Source organism: Cenococcum geophilum (assembly GCF_001692895.1).
Source record: "Cenococcum geophilum 1.58 unplaced genomic scaffold K441scaffold_27, whole genome shotgun sequence".
NCBI lineage: Eukaryota > Fungi > Ascomycota > Dothideomycetes > Gloniales > Gloniaceae > Cenococcum > Cenococcum geophilum.
This window is the reverse complement of record NW_027137585.1, coordinates 1,044,733-1,067,321: the sequence shown is the minus strand read 5'-3', so window position 1 is coordinate 1,067,321 and position 22,589 is coordinate 1,044,733. Positions and strand designations below refer to the sequence as shown.

The window sequence follows — 22,589 nt, the reverse complement described above, 5'->3', positions numbered from 1 at the left end:
CTCTATTATATCCCCTGCCATAACTACTATATGTTTAATTAGTCCAGTTATAATTATATTAGTTGGCCGGATTAATTAAAGTAGGTTAAAGTTAGGTGTTAAATTGCTATACTTCTTAAGAGCGTAGGGCGGTGCTAATAGAGGATCTTAATTAAGTATATACTCCTTTATAAGTACTTATAGGGTTAAAGAGAGTAAGGTTATATTTTTTAATACCTTAATATGCGCTAATAACTTAATCGCGTAGGCTAAAGTCCTCTTAATATAATTTAGATAAACCACGCTAAATTATTTAAAATTAATTAAAGAGCTTTTAAAGACAATTAAGTTAAGAGGCACCTAGGTTTATAGCAATAATTCTTAAAAAGGTAGTCTCTCTCTACTCCAATATATACTGCTGCTTATTCTCCTCTATTTTAAAGTAGTATCTTATTTTATATATTATTTGGTTAAAATTATATCCTTTTCCTACTAAACGATTATAATAGAAGGTACTAGCTTGGCCCTTAAGCATAACTAAATAAGTAATATAGTATTAATTAGGTTCTAGTTTAACCTTCTAGCAACAGTTATAGAAGATATATAACTTTAAATTAAGGATATTATATAGTTTTCCGCTAAACTTCTTCTCCTATTCTAAATAGAGCTTTATAAGCTCTATAAGCATTTTTAAGGTGCCTCTAATTAGTGTTTAGCTATATTATATTACAGGCTATAATAGTAATGTAGATCTAGTTGGCGGAGTTTAAAGATTATTAAACCGTAAAGTAAGGGGATCTTACGCTTATTAGGGGTTATTAATTAAGGCTATAGGTTAAGCTAGTTAATATAGGGGAGTTAAAGATAGAGGTAGAGGCAATGGATATAAAATGTTAGAACTTATACCTAGAGTAATAGAGTTAAAACGTGTCTCTAGTGGTATATTACTTGGGTTCTATTATAATTTAAGCTTCTTTATAGTATGTAGTTAGTGCTTAATCTCTTATAGAGTCTATTTATGCTCTTTCTTTGCATTAATAACGTGTTCCTAAATATTATCCCTAATACTACCCCCATCTATAGGGATAAATACTTTATACTCCTAAAGGAAGTTACGGAAGTCCTGTATAATATCTTTATTTATAAGAACCTATATTTTCTTTATCTATTTAATAAAGTCCTCCTTTATATAATACCATAGCGCGGTATTATTATATTTGCTGTCTTTATAGTGTTCTATATAGTATACTAAGAATCTATTTAGGTCCTGTTACTTAGCGGTTATAAAGTTGGTTACGGCTCTATTCTATATCTCCAGGTTAATATCTTTCTTATACTTCTTTAGATAGGTTAACGCTATAGTAGGTAGAATTAACAAGGTATCGTACGTTAAAGGTAGGCAGGATTTTTAGTTTTATAGAATCTCGTAGGTTTACTATCTAAAGGTAGGTAATTTAAAATATTGTTTAACGCGTTTCGGACGTTAACTTAGGACCTTAGGTTTAGTAATACTTCTAACCTAAAGTACTTAACCAAATCTTTATAAACGTAATTATTCTATATAATAGACGCAACTTAGTATCTCCTAGTACTTAGTAACATTTCTATTACTAGTTTTCCGCAAGTTTAAGGTAGTATAGTATTGCCAGAATCCATTCCATATAAGCGTATATAGCACCCCTATACAAGACTATCTCTTCTATTAATAACCTAGCTGCTCTATAGTTAACTGTATATTTAACTACTAATTAGTATTAGAAACACAGGGCAAATTACTAATACTACTTAAGTAGATATAGTGATGGAAAAGATTGTTGTTCTAGATAGGAGAGGGTAAGAAATTTAAGGTTTCTTACTACGCTAGTGCTGTGACGGCATATGACGGCAATATGCCGCACATAAGGGCAAATTGCCTTATTCCCGACATTAAGGGTTTGCTATTAAAGCCTTATAGGCCTTAAGGCTTATTAAGTTTCTCTAAATTTAGGCGTTAAGTTTTTGCGTAGTTTATATTAATAAAGCCTATACTAGTAGCTTTACTATTTATAAGAATTTATACTTCCTTCTATTTTTTAAGTATTTAAATTTCGCTAAGTATATTAAGGGAATAATATTTAAGATAGTAAATCCTAGCCTAACTGCGATATATTTATATACTTATAATAACTTCTAGGTTATAACACCGAGTTAATCTCTTCCGCACTTTAATTTAGAGCCTTAGTAGTTCTGGTTTTGGCTTTAGCTTTAGTACCCTATTAGTAAGGCTTCTTACTACTATAGTATAGGAAGCCGGCCTATACTCCGCAAGTTTATTAACTTCTATACGCACGGCCAATTTACTATAAAAAATCAAAAACCTATGCAGGCGAATTCTTAATAGATGCTACCTTTTTCAGCGCTAACCTTGGCCCACCTTCACTAGACTATAATTAGGTGTTATTTTATATAGGTTTTAGCTAAGCAGGGATATATATAACTATTCTATTAGTTATATAAGTTATAATTACTATATAATCTAACTAATTATAATTATAATCAATCTTTTAATTATAATTACATGTTTATAATTAATATAATTACCTAGGGTAAGAATAGGTAGGAATAGAAGATAGTAATAAAGCTTTAGTGTTGAAAGTTATTTATTAATTTTCCTACTATATAGTCGGCGGTAACTAAAAAGCGCTAAGCCAGCTGTTTTATATATAAAAAACGTCCGTACGGGCTTTCTTAAAAAAAAGTTAATATAGACGCACCCATACGTCACCATGTATATTATCTAGAGTTTCATTTTAATTACTATTTACCTATATTTACACCCATATACCTAATTAGGAAATTAGTATATAATTAATGTAACTAATGTAATTAATCAGAATTAGGTGCGGTAATTTTATAATAATTAAAATCAATAGGCTGATTACGATTACGTTAATTATATACATCCCTATAGCCAAGGCTACTGCCTAAACTCAGCCACCTCTGATGACGTTCCTTAAGTCCTCTTTGCTAGTTAAAATAATGGAACTAACCAAGCAGCTATATAGCCTGTAGATTTTCCTCCTTAAACAATTAGACGCCATTTTAGCTGCCAATTTTAGAAGTTTGTAACGCCGATTTCTAATACTAACTTGCCACTAAAGCTCCCTAAACCTGTAACAAAAGGCACTGCCTCCAACAGATAGAAACATTTGACGAAATAGAGTATAACAGAGAGGACCATGCACCTGGCAGCACTTGTCTACTAGATTATATAGAAGATTTGTGGAATGAGTGGGTCACCTATCTTTATACTCAAGTTATGCGACGTTAATATAATGTAGATGCTGGATGTATCTCAGGAAAGACGATCTCCATGCCTATAAGACCGTGTCTGTTTATACTCTATACACCTTCTTTGACTAGCTACTCAGTCGGTAGCGAGCAGACTTACTATTAAGCAAGCAAGCCAAGCCGGAAAGCCTTAGCTTGCTAGCTTGAAACTTTTCGCACCTAAAGCTGGCTTACTTGGCTTAATAGGTCGAAATAGTTGGCTTACTTAGCTTGCTTAAAGGCTTGCTTAATTTTATAGATATTTTGGAGTAATATACAAAATTAAGCCTCCTAGCCACCGATTTAGCTAAAAAGCTCCTCTATAGCCCTGATTTATAGTTATTATAATATAAGATAGCATAGAGATAACGTAATAAGGAAGTTCGCGTGGCTGAGGATGTCTATATAAGGCTTGGCATGGTAGTAAGGAAGGTTTTAGTAGGAAGGCTTTAGTAGGAAGATCCTGCTGTTAACTCTAACGGTTAGCTACTAATTATACTAATCCCGGTAAACTTATTACCTTATCTACTAGATCCTTAAAGCTTATTCTTAAATAGCCGCGATTATACTGCAAAGCAGCAATAATATTAGGGCGAAGCTTTAAGAGACGCGGTTTTGGTAGACCACCAGCTCTACTAAACGCCCGTTCGCAGTTGTTGCTTATAGCTAGTATAGTTAATATATTAAGAGCCATCCGTGCGAGCTTTGGCTAAGTAGTTTGCTAATAGGTGATCGTCTAGTAGTCTTCTAAGCTTTATATTTATTAGACGCGTTAATAGAGCTTGGAGCTATGCGGTTGGTATGTTACCTAAATAGTCCTGTTTGCTCTATTTGCATACTTAGAAATATCCAAAATTGTTTACCTATAACACCAAAAATCTATTATGAACTTTAGATCTCTACCAAAATTATATATATATATATATTTCCTATTAAGCGGGCAAGCAAGCAAGTAGGCCCTCTTTTGGCTTGCTGGCTTGCTTGATTACCAATCAAGCAAGCCAAGCAAGCTGTCAAGCTAGCTTGCTTAATAGCAAGTCTGGTAGCGAGGGAAAGGAGGAAGGAAATGCTGAGGAATTAAGATTGCTAGCTCCCTTGGATCGTACTAGAAGGTATACCGGCTAGTATATAAGAGAGCAATGGGTGTTAAGCCGGATGGGAAAATGAACTAGAGCAGGGCTCCCAACGATAACCTTATTCATTCATTTATCGCGATATGCTTATCGTTATGAAGTGATATGGATACGATATTGAATCTTATAAATGAATGAATATCCGTAAGCCTATGAATATATATATATATATGATTTAGAGCGTTGGTGGTAGTCGGTGGTGTTGTAAAGGGGTAGTGTAGTGTTCGCAAAGGATTGTAAATACGCCTATCGTTTTAAAATATACGCACGAGCAAAATTGTATAAATTTATATTGGGATGGATGCAGGAGCTATTGATGAGCTTATTGGTTCAAGAGGCAGAAGGGGGGTGACGATTTGGGAGGACTCCAAAGACGATCGCCTCCCTCAAACGCCTTCAAGCCTGGTGATATTGCTTATTAAGTCAATATCGCGATATTATCACGATAATGAATATCTGGAGGCCTTAATGATATGAATACGATAAGTGGTATGAATATACATTCATTCATTACTGGGAGCCATGAACTAGAGCATGCACAAGGTATTACGTCCCGCCTTCTGCTTAAACTTTATATGCCTGTTAAGTCTAATCTTGACTACAGATAAAGTATAGGTGAACAACACCGCTGCCAGGATACACCCTATAACGATAGCCCATCCGGCCCAACCTTTCCACTCCACTTGGCAATGTGTCTAGGGAGGTAGCTTATTCCCTCAGTACACCTACTCCGCTCCAGTCCCAAACAAGGGCATGGCGTGTATTGTACTAATACTCGAGTGACCCGTGCCAGTAAGTAGCCATATCCTTCTTTGTGATAGCCCAGGCCTCATCAAGCGTATCCACCAGCCAATCTGGCAGTGGGCCTTTTTCAAAGAAATCCAGATTCTTCTGCAGCTGCTCGACACTCGAAACGCCAATGATAATACCGTCGTTACAGCCTTGGCCCATGTCCCCCGAAGAATGGAACTTGAGGACAGAATGGTGAACAAGCCAGCGTAACGCGATCTCGACTAAAGAGAAGACTTCCTCTCCACTATTCTTCTCCTTCGAAGCAGCTAGACGGTCCTCGATTAGATCCAGCGCCTCGAACGCGCTGTCTTTGAAATATCGCGACCGATACAATGCTCCCAGCGTCCCTGGCGGTCCGCTGAACCGACCGCTCGCCGGCACCTCGGTTTTAGATCGGATCTTGCCCGATAACAGCCCGCCCACGAGCGGGTTGTACACGACTATGTCGAGACCGTAGCGCCTGCAAGCAGGGACAAGCTCGGGTTCGATACCGCGGGCCAGGACGTTGTATAGCGCTTGGTAGATCGTGGGACGGATCCAGCCTTTGAGGTTGCACAGGGTGACAATCTCGGCGACCTCATATGCCGCGAAGTTGGAAAGGCCGAGGTGTGTAAAACGACCTTGCTTATAGAGGTCGTCCAGGGCTTCCAGGGTCTCTGAGAATGGTGTGCTGCGGTCCTGTGAGATTACGTTAGTACACGTTCACGTGTACAGCCGAAATGCAAGAAGCCATCGGCAGAACCTTACAGCAGCATGCAGATAAAGTATCTGTAGATGTGGTTAGTAATTTTGTGTTCCTCACTAAGATGGTGCACTGGGCGTATGAGTAGAGGAACCTATGCTAAAGAGGCGCGGGGCGAACTTACATCCACGTGGTCGGTACCGAGCTCTCTCAAACTCGTTTCTACGGACTCGAATACTTCTTTTCTAGCATTATCTCCAGCCGCATTCGGATACTTCACCTTGGTAGCCAAGGAGAAGCCCTTCTTCTTCCATTCTGCAGATCTCACAAATGCCTCCTGATGGCCACGAAGGTATACCCGAGCCGTATCCAGCTCGCTGTACCCTTTTTTCTGAAAGACATCGAGCACATCGTTGAAGACGTTGAGCTCGGTAATGCGTGCACCAACTGCCTCGTCCGGTCCACAGGTCATCAGACCAAGGATGACTCTGTTGCCACCTTGAGGGCTTGCTTTAACGTGCAGGAAGTTGCTGGGATTCGCCAGTGTGTTGGTCATAATGGAGACACAAGTATGCTGATACGAGGATTTCTAGTGCAAGGAGATGTCCAAAGAGTGTAAGTCGCAAAGTCCTGTAGCCCCTGAAGAAGTGGGAGTTCACATTTATCCTAGGACCCATGTCACATAGGGACAATCCTCATCTGCCAAAGCGTTAGTCAATTCTTGAGGTCGCCTCTCGCCTGACCCACAGCTCTTCCCTATGTAACAGCCGCTGTCGGCGCCGCTCCTATGCGCCTCTTGGATGATAAGCAATTGTGTACTAGTCGATTGGCTTTTTTTCGAACCGCGTGCGATATCGGTGAGCAGCATACCGGGATGCTTGCTTCACTATCATCGAGCAGCCTGGTGTGTTATGGTTAACAGCAAGGGTAGGCCAGACGTCTGCCAAACACCCTAAAGGCGAGTACACGAAGGGAGAGACATCCTCCAGGATCCGTAACCGCCTGCGGGGCAAGTGGAGCAGTACCAGCCGACCGGCCATTAGAACCATTAACGGACTTCGGGTTATCAGTTGCCTGTGACGGATTCATGTAAGCCAGATATCGCCGATTTACAGGCTAATCCGCGGATCTTATGCATTGTGATACTGTGCATAACCGCTACTCGGCGTTTTCAGCTGATGCGGTGGCCCCGCAGAGAAAGCGGACTATGTTTGCCCGAGAAAGTCGATACCGGGAGTGATTTTCTTCCAGGGTTAGTAGGAGAGCATCACTTCTCGAACGTAGCTTATGCCAGTATGTTGCGTGCGCGTGAATGAATCAATTTGTGTAAGAAAGTCTACGGTCGGACATTCATCACGAAGGTGAAGAAAAAAGACAAAAGATGTTCCCATCCTCAGTCATGAATGTGCTGGCAATCTAAAATATCCGTTCCTGTAGTGTTACTGTGTGAAATTTTGTGCAGAACATCAATCTCCCCCTCTGAGAATTGCCCACTGACTTCGATCAACACCTTAGCAATCATGCTTCCAACGTAACCTTGTATTAGGCAGGGACCATCCGGACCTGTGCACCACTAGCAGAGGTGCAAGTAAGGGAGATTAGCTCTTCCCAGGGTCCGTATTCCAGTGGCTTCACCTCTTTGAACTCCTGAGCCAGCCGGCATGTGGTGTAGGCTGCCTCAGCTAGACTCAAGTGTTGTCCAGGACAGTTGCGTGGGCCCATGCCGAATGGTTGGTACTTCTGCAAATTTGATTCACGGTGGTCAGTCGATACCCCAAGTGAGCACATTAAGAGAGGGCTGATATGAGAAGTGAGGTCGGCCAGGGTAAATATATCAGTGAAGGAAGGCGGGATGGACTTCAGCAGAGCGAGAACATTACATACCCAATTAGCCTTCATGCTCTCCCATCGCTCTGGCTTGTACTCTTCAGCGTCGTCTCCCCATAACTCTGGTCGTCTATGCAGCGCGGTGACATGAAAGGCGACGTTGGTTCCCGTCGGCACCACAATGGGCGATTGACCATCGGGACCACCGCCACGAGGCAAGACAGTATCGCGGATGGCCATGCGTGTGTTAAGTGGGATAACCGGAAGAAGGCGCAAGGTCTCTTTGAGGCAGGCTTGCAGATAATCCATGCCTTTGAGCTGCTCGTGCGTGGGCTTGCTACCCTCAAGGAACGCGACGTCTGTGCGGATGCGAGTCCAGACGTGCGGATGGCGCGAGATGAGGAAGAAGAGATTGGTCATAAGAGCGGCCGTGGTGTCGCGTCCAGCAAATAGGATCGTAGTCAGCTCGTCGAGCATGACTGTGAGGTCATCTGTCGCTTTGGCAACCGCCTCAAGGTAGATGGGACGAGGCAAACGGGAATTTTCCTGGCGTGGCAACGACTTATTGACTTTGAAGTCCGTATGACCGCCCATTGCGACCTTGTTGCGGTAGGCAATGGCATCGTCGACAACGTACCGCTGCATGAACTTGCGGACGTGCTTGACGCTGTTGTGATAGACAGGTTGGCGGACAAACTTGGTAAGCCACACTAATAGCCAGGCTGCATGCCCGCCCTCGGCCGAGTTAGTCATATTGTCCAGGAGACCGTACTTGTCGTCCTTAAGGAGCTCGATAGACTTGTCAAACATGACTTCCGAGGTGATGTCAACGGTCAGGCAGAGGAACTGGCGTGCAAGGTCGATCTTGCATTCAGGAGCCGACTTGACATTGCCAATCAGTCGGCTCACGTGGCGCTCGTACAGCAGCGTGTTAGTATACTGCTCTTTGGAGAAGCTGGGACGAAGCATGGCTCGTTTCTGCTCCCACTCATGTCCATTGGCAAGCAGCACGCTATGGCGGCCCAGCAGAGGCAGAAACGCAAGTTCGCGTCTGTTGTCCAGTGCGAAGTCCTCAAACCGAGTGGTATGCATAGCTTTGATGTTTTCAGGGTCGCAGGTGCTGATAACATTGGTGATGTGAAGGCGCGTATAGTACGTGGTGCCGTACTTGTCATACTGGTGCCGAATCCAGTCCAGAAGCCTCCGACGTTTGGCAGCTTGATTCAAAGCCCACCAATAGTCGAGGCCTAGGAGCGGGTCTTTGAGAGGCCAGCGGATCACAGGCTTGCAGCCGTTCGCCTTGCCGAAGTTGCGCAGTTTGAGCGTATAGTGGAAATGGCGGATGATGAAGACGACAAAAGTCAAGATAATAAGGCCAAGGATAATATCGAACTTCATGGTGGGCACTCAGTTAGGATTGGCAAGTAGAAAATGAGTGAAAGAATCTCAGAATCTTAGGAATCCAAGGTTCTTAAGTTTTCCTTTGCTGGGAACTCAGATGGAAAGGACCTAGCACTTCCAGAAACGAACCTACGGCAGAGACACGTAGGGGAAACGGGTAGAGCAGCCTCCCACGGCTTGAAGCTAGGTAATTGACCCGAAATCAAGCAGCGCCTCCGTGGGGTTTCGTATCGATCATCTGACACAAGATCTAATCCATTGTTGTCAACATCGCCATTAGCGCATGCAGGTTGAAATGGCATCCGGGGTGCAATATAATCTTGACTGCTTAAATCCCTCTCGTTTGCAGATAAGGCGTCTGACCTCCCTCATTGAAATAACAACGAATGACTGTGCGGAAGCATGGGAACACAACGAATGATTGTGCGGAAGCATGGGAACGCAACGATGAGTGCACAGCGCGTGGTTGAAGTCCGGTGAGAGATCAACGCAAATATCTGTGAACGCTGCACTCCCCAAACTCTCAGACTCCTCACTTACTTACATTCGTCTACTTCCTCAGCTCGCGTTTGTGACTCTTTGCACTAATTCGTTTCCATTTCGAAATTCTCCCGAGGTCATCATGACAGTCCAGCCGCACTCTGGTACTCAGCGCGTGGTCGGCCACAAAAGCTTCCAGCAATATATCCCGTCCAATTCCTCTGCTTGGGACGGCCTTGTTAAATGGCTCCCAACCCGCGACGAGAACAGCAGCTGGTGGTGGAAGTCTACGGGAAGGCAACTTGCCACAGTCCTCGCCGACGGGGGTTACGAACTCAGCCAGCAGTACGAAGCTCTGCTGTTTCATTATCAAATGGTGGTCCCCTGGCTGGGGGCCCGTCCCACGTCAGTCAAGCCTAAATGGAAGAGCTTTATGACAGACGACTTCTCCCCTATCGAATACAGCTGGAAGTGGGCCAAGGATTGCAAGGGACCCGAAGTGCGGTACGGCGTCGAGCCCTTGAGCCTTCACGCGGGGTCTGCGTTGGACCCTCTGAATCAAATGCCGACTCGCGCATTGCTTCAGCAGGTTAGGCAGGTCATGCCCGACGATATTGACCTGACTTGGTTCGACCACTTCCTGCGGTCCATTTTTGGGGGAGAAACAACTTCACCCGTTCCCGGCCAAGGCACACAAAACAGGTCGTCTCTGTTCCTAGCATTCGAATTGGTCCGCAACAGGATTGCCGTCAAGGCCTACTTCATCCCGGTAGAGCTTCCAGGTGGGCCCAGTGCCGCCGAGCAAATAGCGGTAGCGATCCAGTCAGCGCCAGAGATGAACAACATGCGCGCCTACGATGCCATTCAGATCATGGAGTCGTATCTTCGGGACGACCCGGCCGGCGCGACGCTGACACCATTCATGCTGGGCATCGACTGCGTCAACCCGGCCGAGTCACGCCTCAAGGTGTACGCGCGCTCTCCACGCACCTCGTTCGAGTTTGTGCACAATGTTATGACGCTGGGTGGCAGACGTGGTGTCCAAGGCGACTTCGACGACGTTGCGGCGCAGTTCCATGACTTGTGGAACCTGACGCTCGGACTGGACCCAGAGGTCCCTGCCGACAGGGATTTGCCGAAGCACAAGCATGTAACTGCAGGCACATGCTTCTACTTTGACGTCGGGCCGCAGTCCACGGTCCCGGACGTTAAGGCTTATATTCCTGTGCGTCACTATGCCTGCAGCGATCGGCAGGTGGCCCTGGGGCTGACCCGTTTTCTGGCCAAACACGGGCGGGCAGGGTACGCGCGCAAGTATATGCAGACGGTGGAAAGTCTGGCCGTAAAGCCTGGGGCGGTCGACGCAGCGACGGGAATCCAGACGTACATCTCATGTGCGTACAAGGGTGGTTACGTGTGTATGACATCCTACCTCAGCCCGCAGGTGTACATACCATGCGGCGAGGTGGGGAGAGGGGCCTGGATTGTAGCCTACAAAGCTCGCTTGCAAGGTGTATTCAAATCGAATGAAGGAATGCATATTCCCGCGATATTCCCGCTCCGTTGCCTGCATGTGCTCACGCGATTCCATCCCGGGCCTTATAATCTGTGAATATGCATGCAATCGCCCTGAATACCCATCTGTACGCATTTGGCTAGCAGCAGACGAGATCGGCCAATCACAGACGCCCCCTCGTAGACCCCGGCTAAATTAGGCCCAACTCCTCCTGCCGCAAGAGGAAGGCTGCCACCAAGAAATTGTCTGTGAACTGGCGACGCCCCGGACATGGACTTCTTAGCCTCGCTTTAAACTGACAACACCGGGTACCCAAACGGCCAATATCTACCCATAATTATGGAGAAGTCGAAGGAAACAACAACTGCGCCGAAGGTCGAGAATGTCAGTCTGTCTGATGCAGAGAAAGAGACCCTGGACAGGCAGCGCAATGGCAATGCTGCACACAACATCAAAGCAGACTCTGCGCTTCCTTCCGTCTTAGAATATGCTTCGGCAACGGAAAGAGTTGTGCTGGTGGTAGGATGCTTGTGCTGCGTCGTTGGTGGTGCCCTCAATCCACTGCTCACTGTAAGAGCTCGCCCTTCTCACATCTGGTTCGTAGCTCTACAGGGAGAAGCGCACAACTAATTCACTGTTTTTCCAAGGTCATCTACGGCCAGCTCGTGGGCACTTTTCAGTCCTTTACCAATGGCGAGCTTGACGGCTCCCAGCTCTCGACCGAAGTGGCCAGATTCTCTCTCTACTTTGTCTATCTCGCCATCGGCATGTTCATCTTTATCTACGCGGCCACCGTCATCTTCTTTCTTTGTGGCGAGAACATCACCCGGCGCCTTCGTCTCTCGTACCTGCGCGCCGTGCTGCGGCAAAACATGGCCTTCTTCGACGTCTTGGGCTCAGGAACCGTCACAACGAGCCTCACATCGGATGTTAACCTAGTCCACGACGCCTTATCGGCCAAGGTTTCGATGACACTTACTGCGGCCGCGACCTGTGTCACGGCCCTGATCATTATATTTGTCATGTACTGGAAGCTGGCGCTCGTGCTGGCTGCCAGCACCGTTATCACCATGACGCTGGCCAACTCTCTCGGCACACACTTCGCCGTGCGCTACAACCGGCACGCTCTTAATGCCGCTGCCCAAAGCAATGCTATAGCGGAAGAGGCCTTGCAATCTCACAAGCACGTGGCCGCGTTCGGAATTCAACAAGAGCTGGAATACAAATATGCCAAACATCTACGCCAAGCCCAGGGCTTTAGCCTCCGCGCTCGTATGGCTGTAGCCATGACAATAGCGGTCTTCATGGGCGTCATGTACCTGAACTCGGGTTTATCCTTCTGGCAGGGATCTCGATTCCTTGTTGCAGGGGAGATCTCGGCCTCCAGCGTTGTCACTTGTTCCATGGCTGTGCTCATTAGTGCTCTAACCATCGGCAAGGTAGCGCCAAATGCACAGGCTTTCGTCAGTGGTATTTCCGGCGCGGGCCGCCTGCTGGAATGCATCAGGAGAAGGTCTCCTTTAGACCCGATGGATGCTTCAGGCGAGAAGCCCCAACAGGTTGAAGGCCGGATTGAGCTAACACGGGTGCGACTTGTCTACCCGTCGAGACCGGAGAAGTTCGCTCTGCGAGAAGTGGACATCGTTTTTCCTGCAGGGAAAACGACGGCAGTCATTGGGGCTTCTGGCTGTGGCAAAAGTAGTATCATCGGACTTATTGAGAGATTCTATACCCCCATATCAGGATCGATTTGTAAGAAGTGAACTCATCTACTTGAAATCATGTTATCGCTAACGCAATCCTAGCTCTCGACGATGTCGACATTTGCGACCTCAACCTACAATGGCTCAGGCAGCAGGTGGCTCTTGTCAGCCAGGAGCCGGTCCTGTTTAAGGGAACAATATTCGACAACATATACTACGGACTTGTTGGTAAGATGGCCAGCAGTTCTATCGGTCAGAGCAACATCGCGAGGGAGACCCGACAGCTGGTCCAGGAGGCAGCCAAGACAGCCAATGCGCACGACTTCATTCTTTCTCTACCACAGGGCTATGACACAGATGTGGGCGAGATGGGGGGTCAATTATCTGGAGGCCAGCGCCAACGCATAGCGATTGCCCGCGCTATCGTTGGGAATCCGCGGATCCTGCTCCTTGACGAGGCGACGGCTGCGATGGACACCAAATCGGAACGCCATGTTCTTAACGCCTTGAAAAGGGCATCAGTGGGAAGGACCACCATATTCATCACACACCGTTTATCATCGATTCGCGATGCCGACCAGATTGTTATCATGTCGGAAGGCCAAGTTATCGAAGCTGGAACACATGAGTCATTGGCCGAGCACGCGGCTGGTGTTTATGCTGCCATGCTAGACAACCAGCGGCTCTTGACTTCGAAAGGCATCGTAGGAACTGTTGATGACACTGCTAGCCGAGTTCCATCTAGTATAACCTCAGAGTTTTACACGGATGGCTATGCTGAGAAGGAGGAGCCAGGGTTGCGCTCTGAAGTCGAAGAATCTTCGGGCGTACGACGAGCGACAGAACCTACCTCTGGTATCTCTTCACCATCCGAAACTGAAAATTCATCACCAAAAGACCATTCGTTGTGGTCTTTGGTCAAGATGGCTTTCTCGCTCGATAAACCGGAGTTGCAGTGGGTAGTGATAGGGCTTGTATGCTGCCTATTATCGGGAGCTTTGAACCCAGTGTTAGTCTATCTGCATTAATCCTTTTCGCTTTGGATTCTGTTACTAAAGGCATGCAATAGTCAATCGCTCTTCTTCGCTCACAGCATCGAGGCCTTATCGCTACCGCCCTTTCAGTACCCCACGCTCCGCTCCCAAGTGGACTTCTGGTCCCTTATGTACCTGATGCTTGGACTTGTAGCCTTCATCACCTGGGGTGGGCAAGGCTTCTGCCTGGCGTACTGCTCTGAGGCACTTATATACCGCGCCCGCGTGCGTGCCTTTCGGTCGATACTCCGGCAGGACATGTCGTTCTTCGACCGCCCGGGCGCTTCGGGCGGCCAAGGAAGCCAGCAGCAGCACCAAAACACCACCGGCTCCCTTATGAGTGTGCTCTCCACCTCGGCCACGCAGCTCGCCGGCTTAGGGGGCGCTGTGTTATCCACCATTCTGACCGCCTTCGCCACGCTCGCCGGAGGCATCATCCTCAGCTTCATCATCGGTTGGAAGCTGGCACTTGTGTGCACGGCGACAGTGCCCGTGGTTCTGACCTGCGGCTGGCTACGTCTGCGCGTCCTCAGCAACATGGAGGCCCAGACTAAGGCCGCCTACACTGAATCGGCTGCTTACGCTGGCGAGGCCATCGTGTCCATCCGCACTGTAGCCGCCTTATGCATGGAGGAACACGTGCTGCAGTCGTATCAGAATATCATCAACCGCACCGCCGCCAGGAACCGGAAGTCAATTCTATATTCTAGCGCCCTGTACGCGGCTTCACAGTCTGTCGTGTTTCTGGTCGCCGCGCTGGGCTTTTGGTACGGTGGATCCCTGATAGCAGATCACAGCTACTCGATGCTGCAGTATTTCGTGTGTTTCGCCGCGCTCGTCTCGGGTAGTCAGTCTGTCGGTGCTGTGTTCAGCTTTGCGCCAGATCTTAGCAGGGCAATCAACGGTGGCCAAGACTTTCAGCGGTTGTTCAACACGATACCAACTATCGACATTTGGAGTCAGGAAGGGCACGAGTTGACGAGCGAGCAGTGCGAGGGCGCCATCGAGCTGCGGAATGTTTCATTCGGCTATAAGAACCGCAGGGGAACACCCGATAATCGAACTAGCGTTGGGCCCTCCATGGTGCTCAGGAATTTCAGCGTCAAGATTGCACCTAAGCATACAGTGGCACTAGTAGGACACAGCGGCTGCGGCAAGAGCACTGTGATCTCTCTCTTGGAACGCTTTATCGACCCCGATGTGGGCACTATAACACTCGACGGCATCGACTTGCGGGATCTAAACCTTAAGAAATACAGGTCCCTTGTCTCGCTTGTCGGGCAAGAGCCAGTTTTATATCAAGGCAATATCCGAGAAAATCTAGTCTTGGGCGTCGGAAGAACGGCTGTCTCGCAAGAGGAGATAAATGATGCCTGCATCAAAGCAAACATTCTTGACTTCGTGCAGAGCTTACCTGACGGCTTTGGGACTGAGGTCGGCAGCCGTGGCGTCATGCTGTCAGGCGGGCAGAAGCAAAGAATTGCCATCGCGCGGGCACTGTTGCGGAACACCCCCATCTTACTCCTGGATGAGGCTACGTCGGCACTCGATGGCGAGGCCGAGGTGGCTGTACAAAAAGCGCTAGATGCAGCGGCTCGTAGCCGGACCACAATAATGGTGGCTCATCGGCTGAGGACGGTCCGAGATGCAGATTTAATCTGTGTCATGGAGCAAGGAAGCATCGTCGAGATGGGAACCCACGACCAGCTTATGAGCCTTGGCGCCAATTATGCAAGCATGATCGAGCTTCAAAGTCTAGAAGAAGAGACTGGTAAGAAGACACAGCTGGACATCGTGCCGGAGGATGTTGCCGTGTGACCAATGGACTAGGAGTTAGTTCGTCATCCACGCATATTCCGCGATATAACGGAGGGGTAGTGTTGAACCAGTATAGACTTGGTTTTCTTGCCTTATTGCGTTATTGGCTAGCTTGATAACGCTCAATATACATGGATTAAATCCAGCTCCAGGCTGAACTACCTCTTGCATCAGCAGAAGGTCGTCAAATCCAGCCTAGGCTACATAAACTAGATTGAGATGTTTCTCAGTCTCTTAAATGCAAGCTAGCAGACCGAAATTGGCGTAAGTGATACTCCGGTCTCTCAACTACTGCAAATCGGCGCCTGTCGAGTTTGACCAAACACACGCGACGCTCAGAGCCAATCATCCATGGATGTCTCAACAAATCTCATGTAGTACCAAGCTTACGGATCCAAGCCATGCATTCTCTCATATAGGAAGGTGACTGAAGTCGCCGATCTGGATAGCAGAGTTGCGGGCCTGTCGACCGCAACTTTGCTGGATAGGCCTCGCACGTGACCAGGTGTTGTTAGGGCCTTGGCATATTCCTATATCCCTTCGGCTGGTAGCGTCCTACGAGAATTGGACCGTGCGCGAACACCAGAATCAAAAATACGCGTATGGTCACGGAGCCTCGATCCCATTGACTCTATTGGCTAGCTCTTATCGATAACCGTAGGACTAAATCTACCAGCCGAAGGGATAGTAGCTCCTTTCGTAGTTGATACAAGTTTCTCACCTTCTGTTAGAAGGATATTGCGACCTGTTCTCTGCGTGCTCCATCACCGCGCATATGTAAGCACTTATACGCATAAATCAAGGAATGGCGGTCAAGTACTTTGAGAACCGGACAGGCTGCTCGGGATGCCCCAGGTTACTCGCCGCATACAAGGGGTAACATGAACGGGTCAGATGGCCCACCCTGCTAGTACAGTAACAAAATAAGCGAGTCCAAAGTGACATAGCGGGACTAGGTTATTTTGTTACTGTACTAGCAGGGTGGGCCATCTGACCCGTTCATGTTACCCCCTTGTACATGCATGCTGTAACGTTGGAAAGGAACAAGCATTCGCCAGCCACCCCGACCCCGGCGCCCTTGTTGACCTCGGGACAAAACTCCAATATGGGATTTTGCTTCGGAGTACGCCAAACATACCCTACCAATTTTACCGGGATTTACCTTCCAGGACTGATTCTACGTACGACGTGTCACTAAGTACCGCCAGAACCCGGCCTTAAGGCAGGATTTGTGCCAGCATCCGGGACCCAGTTCAGGAACTGTAAAGCCCTCAACAGCATCAACTCTCTGACGTTCGGACAAGTCCCCCAGTCTTTCGCTCGCGGTATCCATTTCCTTGCAAGCAACTCTGCCCAGGTGGAAGCCATGGCCACAACAAACTACCCTCCGTCATATGTGGATGGGAACGGCCACTTGGAGCCGTCGAACCTGGTTGACTCTGTCTTCGGCGAATGTAGGTCGAACTATTCACAAACTTAGCAGAACGCTCTTTTCTCGTCATTTGGCGTATAGTTCCACGTTCTACACTTTCTAGACTTAAAGATTTCGAGGGCTGACACTGAGACAGACTCCTATTCTACTCGTATGGGCATCATTCTAACGAATGAAGCACGGCAGAGTCCCGTTGAATCAGGCATCACGATTCTCCATGCGATTATCACCAATGTTTCCAAGTCATCTTCTAGGTTTCCGCAAGCCAAGAGCCACTCTTTCGACCAGTATCCCAGCAACAGCGGCACATTTACCTCCGCTGATGGCAATGACTGTGACGGGGTCACAGCAGAGCAGCGCTCAACCTTCTTGTTGGACTGCTTAACGAGAGCCTTGGATGCAGACCAGAAGAAGACCGAACTGCTTCTATTTCTACCATCTCGATCGGGCCACTTGGTGAGGTCTGATATTCTTGAGATCCGCCTTGCCAATTGTCCGGTAATCGAAGGCTACATCAACCTTGCGGGACCCACGACAAGCTTCAACGAGGAAGATATTGTCTGCTTATTGAACGGCTTCCTCCTGGAGGATATGCTCAAAAAGTGCATTGGTGCATGCAGAGTCTCAATGGGAGTAGCAGGAGGAGTTATGCTCACGCTGGTCCAAGAACTATCCACTCGCCTCTCTATACCAATAATGCAAGAAGGGGTCCGCCACCACCGAACCCTTGCCATTCTCCAATGTGGCAAAAGCCCCGCGAGCGGCCTTGGACTCTTTAACGCGGCCAAAGCCCTCAACATCGGTGTCGTGGCGCTTGACAAGCCGGGTCACTGGATGTCAAAAGACGAATATGCTTCGTGGCGTGATGCGTTCATTCCGATTGACCGTACACCGGATGATGGCTTGCCGGGTAGGATTGTCGCTGCCCTGAGCGAGTACGGTAAACAAGTGGACGGTATTATCAGCTTCTTCGACCCGCTCCTCCCGGCCACAGCTGTTGCTGCTGCGATGCTCAGGTTACCTACGGCTCCCGTCGAGGCCTACAACATTGCCACGGACAAGCAGCGGACGAGTGAGTTTGACGGGCGCCCGGCGTACCGCGTTTCAAGCCTCGCGGGTGCCCTTGAAGTTGTGCGCCGAGAGCTTGTTCCATCCTCATCTTGTGGACATGCTGTCGGCAGGTCAGGTGCTCTGTCATACCCTCTCATTGTGAAGCCTTGCGCTGGCTGGGGCTCGGAAGGTGTCTTTCGAGCGGACAATGAGACGGACCTTGTGCGCGCAGTCAACTCTATCGACTTCGGCCGTCACGGTAGCGACTTCGTCATCGAGAACTACTGCGATGGACCCGAGGTAGATGCCAACTTCGTCTTGTGTGACGGTCAGCTGCTGTTCTTTGAAGCTTCTGATGATCTTCCCAAAGACGCCGATTTATCTGCTACGGATGCGGGCGGCGGCAACACGCAGCACACTTTCATCGAGGTTGCCAATGTCTTGCCTTCAGCGTTACCGCAAGACGAGCAGAAAGTGTTGAGAGAATCGCTGCACCGAGGATTGCTGCGCCTAGGCTTCTCATCGGGCCTTTATCACCTAGAAGCACGATTGCAGAACTCACGAATGGAGTATGGCAGGAATGAAGACGGCGTTCTAGAATTGAAACTGAAGAACGTAGTCAATCACTCCGTACAGGGCCCTTCGGTGTGGCTTATCGAGATCAACGCCCGTCCACCGGGCCTGCAGGCCTCGTGGGCCTCACGAAATACTTACGGCGTCGACTTCTGGGGGTTGTCACTCTCTTTCGCACTGAATGAAAAGGAGACGGCGCGTGCCCTCGCCGTTCCCTTTGGGACCGAAACTGGGAATCAGTACTGGTGCCAGATCGTCTTCATCCCTGTGGTCAAGGGAGGCGTCTTTGAATCGGATGATGTCTGCCAGGAGCTGATGCAACGCCGGCCGGACCTGGCCAAGCATATCTCACGCAGCCTCTGCTTCTTCGAGAGGGGCCAAAACGTGCCTGATCCGAATGAGGGATTGTTGACGTGGGTGGCGTACTATCTCGTGTTTTCCAGAGAGAGCCGCCAAGACGTGCTGAAAGTTGCCGATGCAGTGAGGAGGGAGACTGTATTTACTATTTCCTAGGGAACAAAGATGGCTTCTTATCTGTGGCCGTAATAGTAGTTGACGTCCTGCAAGACCTATCAGAGCAAGCTATTCGATTTGAGAAGCGCGTGCCATATGTATGGATGGAACGTAAGGCCACAATCTTAGGTCCGATGTACGTAAGCTTACAATGTACCGATCACATACAGAAGGTCGTAACATACAGGTAGGGCCCTAACAACGGTAACCACTCATTGTTACAAATTCGTTGGCGTCATCCATGCCAGGCAGCGATATCGGCATTAAACGCCTTATGGGCACTACGCGGTGATTTGCAGGCTGTTCTCCTTCCTAAATGGGCGAAAAAATGCTGCATGGACTGATGACAGCTCAACCGAACCTTGGCTACCAGCATGGATACTGCATCTGTCCACTTCCTATGGGCGGCTCTGTGCAGATTATCTCGGCAGGCTTGCGTGGTGCTCACTCGTTCTAGTTCAAAAGCCTTGTCTGTCACACAGGAGTTGAGCCAGGTGGTATCGCGTCAAATCAAAACGGTGTGCGAACATTCGAACATTCGAAAGTTCGAAAGCGAGTTCTTGTTCTATCCGGTTTTTCAACGCTGTCGGTACATTCGAAACCTCAAAACGTGAACTGATCGTGGTTGCGGCATGGCTGCTTTCAAACGGTTCTTCTGGGGTGACGACGAGAGCGATGTCTCGCTTGAGAAGTTAGAAACTAACGCACAGATCAGCGATCAAGTCTATGTAGATGGTGTACCTGTATATCAGGACGGGAACGGTGCGCCGATTGAACAAGCTAGTCCCCTGGGATATCATGTCGGCTGGGTGAGGAGCCCATACACCTTCGGGCTACAACTCGATACTAAACTCAATGTGCAGTTTTTCCATCGTTTTCTTGAATGTCTCACAGATGGTGGGCACCGGAGTTTTCAGTACTCGTATGTTGTGACGACGGTATGGTCTAGCGCCTATTTTAACAGTGCTTAGCCGCCACGATACTGAAAGCGTTGGATTCCGTTGGTCTCAGTATTCTCTACTGGGTGATTGGTGCTCTAATCGCTGCCGGTGAGAATCCTCTTCACTTTTAAACGCGACCGCAGGAGCTTATGCTAGAGCTAGCTGCGCTTGCTGTATATCTCGAATACGCTTCTCTCTATCCCAATCGCTCTGGAGGACAAGTCGCCTACCTTGAGCAAGCCTATCCTCGGCCAGCTTTTCTTTTTCCGACAACCTATGCGTTCTTTACTGCGACGTTGTCCTCTAGCAGCAATGCGGTTGTCCTCGCACGATACATCTTCCGCGCCGCTGGTCACACAGCTACAGAATGGGAGAATAAAGGACTTGCCATGAGCGCCTACACCATCCTAGCAATCGGCTGCCTCGTCTCCACCCGCTGGTCTATCAGGGCAACGAACATCATCTCTGCTGCTAAGGTCATCATCCTGGTCTTCATTGTTATCTCAGGTTTTGTGGTTCTTGGGGGAGGCACTAGGGTGAAGGACCCACACGCTAACTTCCGCGGCTCATTCACCGACGTCCACCCGAGTGGGAACGGCGTAGTCAATAGGGGGGTTTCGATAAACCGTTAAAAGGTACCTGTTGGAAGGTAATTCAACTCGAACCGAACGATCAGCTAGCGATCTGCACGTACTAGCATAATGTAGTTAGTAAGGCCTTCCAACAGAGTTAATTCTTGGCAAACCACAGAAGTTCTGTTGAAAAAATTCAACAGAAGTTTAAGTGTATATAACACTTTATTTACTACATCAATTGCCCTTATATTTTCCACAGTTTATTATTACCGCTATGCCTTTTAATCCTATTTGTGGGGTAGGCCAAACGGTTGATTTAATATAACAAATACAATATAAAGCTAGTATTGTTTATACCCCACCTAACCAAGTAAACTAACCCCTTAATACTACCTAATAAGCTTGTAATAAGGTTAAATAAGTAGAGCATTATCTAGAAGCTTCTAAATAACCTTTTAAACATCTATCTAAATAGCTATACTGTATTAAATGGGGTCCTAATAAATTAAAGTCAAGTAGCAATAAAAAATAACTATAGGTAGAGGAAGAAGACTTATATAAAATTAGTTAAAAAAAAAAGGCATTAGTTAAGGTAATAGCCAATATCTACTATGTAGACTTAAATTATTATAAAAGGATAAGTTTTAGAAGATTTTAGTATATAAGTAATAATTAGCTAAAGGTTCTAATTATATTTAAAATATAATACAGAGTTTTTTTATAAAGAGATAAGGGAGTAAAGAACAGAAGTAGTAGAAGATAATACTCTAGTAAAGAGATCTAGTAAAGCAATTATTACTCCTATTTTAATATCCTTATTAAGCGTAACAATATTATATTCTACTAGTAATTTTAGCAGGTAAGTATTATATATTACTTAAGCGCTATCCCTTTTTATGCTAAATATATATTATAGAACAATATCATAGATCTTAGTATTAGATTAAGATAAGAGGAAGGTAGTAAACACTAATTATACCTTGGATACCCAGAAACAATTACTACTAAAAAACCCTTTAAAAAAGTTACCTCTAAAAACGGTTAAAAGGGTAGATTACCGTTACAAAAGCCGCGACCCCTATTACTACTAGCGAAAAGGCGGGGCCTATACAACACAGTAAACTAAAGCTGCGTCGACGTAAATGTCTACTAAAGATGTGCGGCCGTTAATAGTCGGCTTTAGAGGGGTTTAGATTATACGATTAGGAATAGGCGAAGAGGAAGAATAAGGAGGGCCTAGGTACTATATAGAGGTAATTTCTATTACCGACTTAAGAATGCCACTTAAAGTAGGGCGAAGTAGCCCTAGTTCTGCTGCGCTATGGCGGGTATATATAGAAGGCTTTAATAGTTCTACTAAGTTCTTTTACTATCTATAGAATCTAGAATAGTATTTATCCCTAATAAATTAACTTTGCTATTTAATCTTAAGGCGTGTCCTTTAACATTTAGGCTGGTCTCTTTGCCTTATTATCTTAATTAGGCTGCTAAGACTTAAAGAACGTAAAGAATTAGCTATAGGTAAGGTATATACTGGCGTTACTATTTAGAGGCTTATATATTATAGCTATTAGAGGTTCTTTATTAGATATTACTAGGTAACTATTACTAGTCTTAGCTTTCTTATTACGGAGTTATGCAGCGGTCTATTTTATAATACCTATATTAAAACTAAAACTGCTTATTACCTTATTTAAGAAAGCTTTCGCGTTAATAGATAAGTCTAGGCTATAACTTCTTAAAGTACCTCGCTTGTATACTTTTTACTATTATACCTACTAACGCTTTAGCCTATACGCTAACTAAAACATATAATAAAAAAATGTATTAA

At 46.9% G+C, this 22,589-nt stretch overlaps 7 protein-coding genes across 7 annotated transcripts; 4 read left to right on the top strand and 3 right to left on the bottom strand.

Moving 5' to 3' along the window:
* Positions 1-3,521: 3,521 nt before the first annotated feature.
* On the bottom strand, positions 3,522-3,998 carry K441DRAFT_661714 (uncharacterized protein; the record flags this gene model as incomplete). Its single annotated transcript, XM_067648916.1, has 2 exons — positions 3,809-3,998; positions 3,522-3,754 (listed from the first exon to the last, which is right to left on the bottom strand). Coding segments are annotated over exons 1-2 (239 nt in total), but the record flags the coding sequence as incomplete, so codon positions are not given.
* Positions 3,999-5,109: 1,111 nt separating this feature from the next.
* On the bottom strand, positions 5,110-6,582 carry K441DRAFT_144788 (aldo/keto reductase). The gene is made up of 3 exons (XM_067640154.1): positions 6,080-6,582; positions 5,956-6,027; positions 5,110-5,891 (listed from the first exon to the last, which is right to left on the bottom strand). The coding sequence occupies exons 1-3, from the start codon at positions 6,449-6,451 to the stop codon at positions 5,190-5,192; spliced, it is 1,146 nt and encodes a 381-aa protein (XP_067502880.1). The 5' UTR covers positions 6,452-6,582; the 3' UTR covers positions 5,110-5,189.
* An 855-nt stretch (positions 6,583-7,437) lies between these two features.
* On the bottom strand, positions 7,438-9,120 carry K441DRAFT_566542 (cytochrome P450; the record flags this gene model as incomplete). Its single annotated transcript, XM_067643747.1, has 2 exons — positions 7,438-7,635; positions 7,780-9,120. The coding sequence occupies 2 exons, from the start codon at positions 9,118-9,120 to the stop codon at positions 7,438-7,440; spliced, it is 1,539 nt and encodes a 512-aa protein (XP_067502879.1).
* Positions 9,121-9,745: 625 nt separating this feature from the next.
* On the top strand, positions 9,746-11,313 carry K441DRAFT_706221 (aromatic prenyltransferase; the record flags this gene model as incomplete). The annotated part of the gene is made up of 2 exons (XM_067653645.1): positions 9,746-11,068; positions 11,263-11,313. The coding sequence occupies 2 exons, from the start codon at positions 9,746-9,748 to the stop codon at positions 11,311-11,313; spliced, it is 1,374 nt and encodes a 457-aa protein (XP_067502878.1).
* Positions 11,314-11,388: 75 nt separating this feature from the next.
* Positions 11,389-15,682, top strand: K441DRAFT_144717 (uncharacterized protein). The gene is made up of 4 exons (XM_067640153.1): positions 11,389-11,689; positions 11,767-12,871; positions 12,925-13,831; positions 13,892-15,682. Exons 1-4 carry the CDS (start codon positions 11,459-11,461, stop codon positions 15,672-15,674), a joined length of 4,026 nt encoding a protein of 1,341 aa, XP_067502877.1. The 5' UTR covers positions 11,389-11,458; the 3' UTR covers positions 15,675-15,682.
* Positions 15,683-16,767: 1,085 nt separating this feature from the next.
* Positions 16,768-19,242, top strand: K441DRAFT_697227 (uncharacterized protein; the record flags this gene model as incomplete). Its single annotated transcript, XM_067652958.1, has 2 exons — positions 16,768-17,128; positions 17,210-19,242. The coding sequence occupies exons 1-2, from the start codon at positions 17,041-17,043 to the stop codon at positions 19,240-19,242; spliced, it is 2,121 nt and encodes a 706-aa protein (XP_067502876.1). The 5' UTR covers positions 16,768-17,040.
* An 863-nt stretch (positions 19,243-20,105) lies between these two features.
* Positions 20,106-21,029, top strand: K441DRAFT_661708 (uncharacterized protein). Its single transcript, XM_067648915.1, has one exon. It carries the CDS (start codon positions 20,333-20,335, stop codon positions 20,813-20,815), a length of 483 nt encoding a protein of 160 aa, XP_067502875.1. The 5' UTR covers positions 20,106-20,332; the 3' UTR covers positions 20,816-21,029.
* Positions 21,030-22,589: the final 1,560 nt, after the last annotated feature.

Bases quoted from the DNA above. Each gene is read 5' to 3' on its own strand.
- K441DRAFT_144717 (XM_067640153.1), top strand. From the start codon at position 11,459: ATGGAGAAGTCGAAGGAAACAACAACTGCGCCGAAGGTCGAGAATGTC. The intron at 12,872-12,924 runs GTAAGAAGTGAA...ACGCAATCCTAG, and splicing joins CCCCATATCAGGATCGATTT to CTCTCGACGATGTCGACATT. The intron at 13,832-13,891 runs GTTAGTCTATCT...GGCATGCAATAG, and splicing joins TCGGGAGCTTTGAACCCAGT to TCAATCGCTCTTCTTCGCTC.
- K441DRAFT_661708 (XM_067648915.1), top strand. From the start codon at position 20,333: ATGCTAGAGCTAGCTGCGCTTGCTGTATATCTCGAATACGCTTCTCTC.
- K441DRAFT_144788 (XM_067640154.1), bottom strand. From the start codon at position 6,451: ATGACCAACACACTGGCGAATCCCAGCAACTTCCTGCACGTTAAAGCA. The intron at 6,028-6,079 runs GTAAGTTCGCCC...TCATACGCCCAG, and splicing joins TCGGTACCGACCACGTGGAT to TGCACCATCTTAGTGAGGAA. The intron at 5,892-5,955 runs GTTCTGCCGATG...GTAATCTCACAG, and splicing joins TATCTGCATGCTGCTGTAAG to GACCGCAGCACACCATTCTC.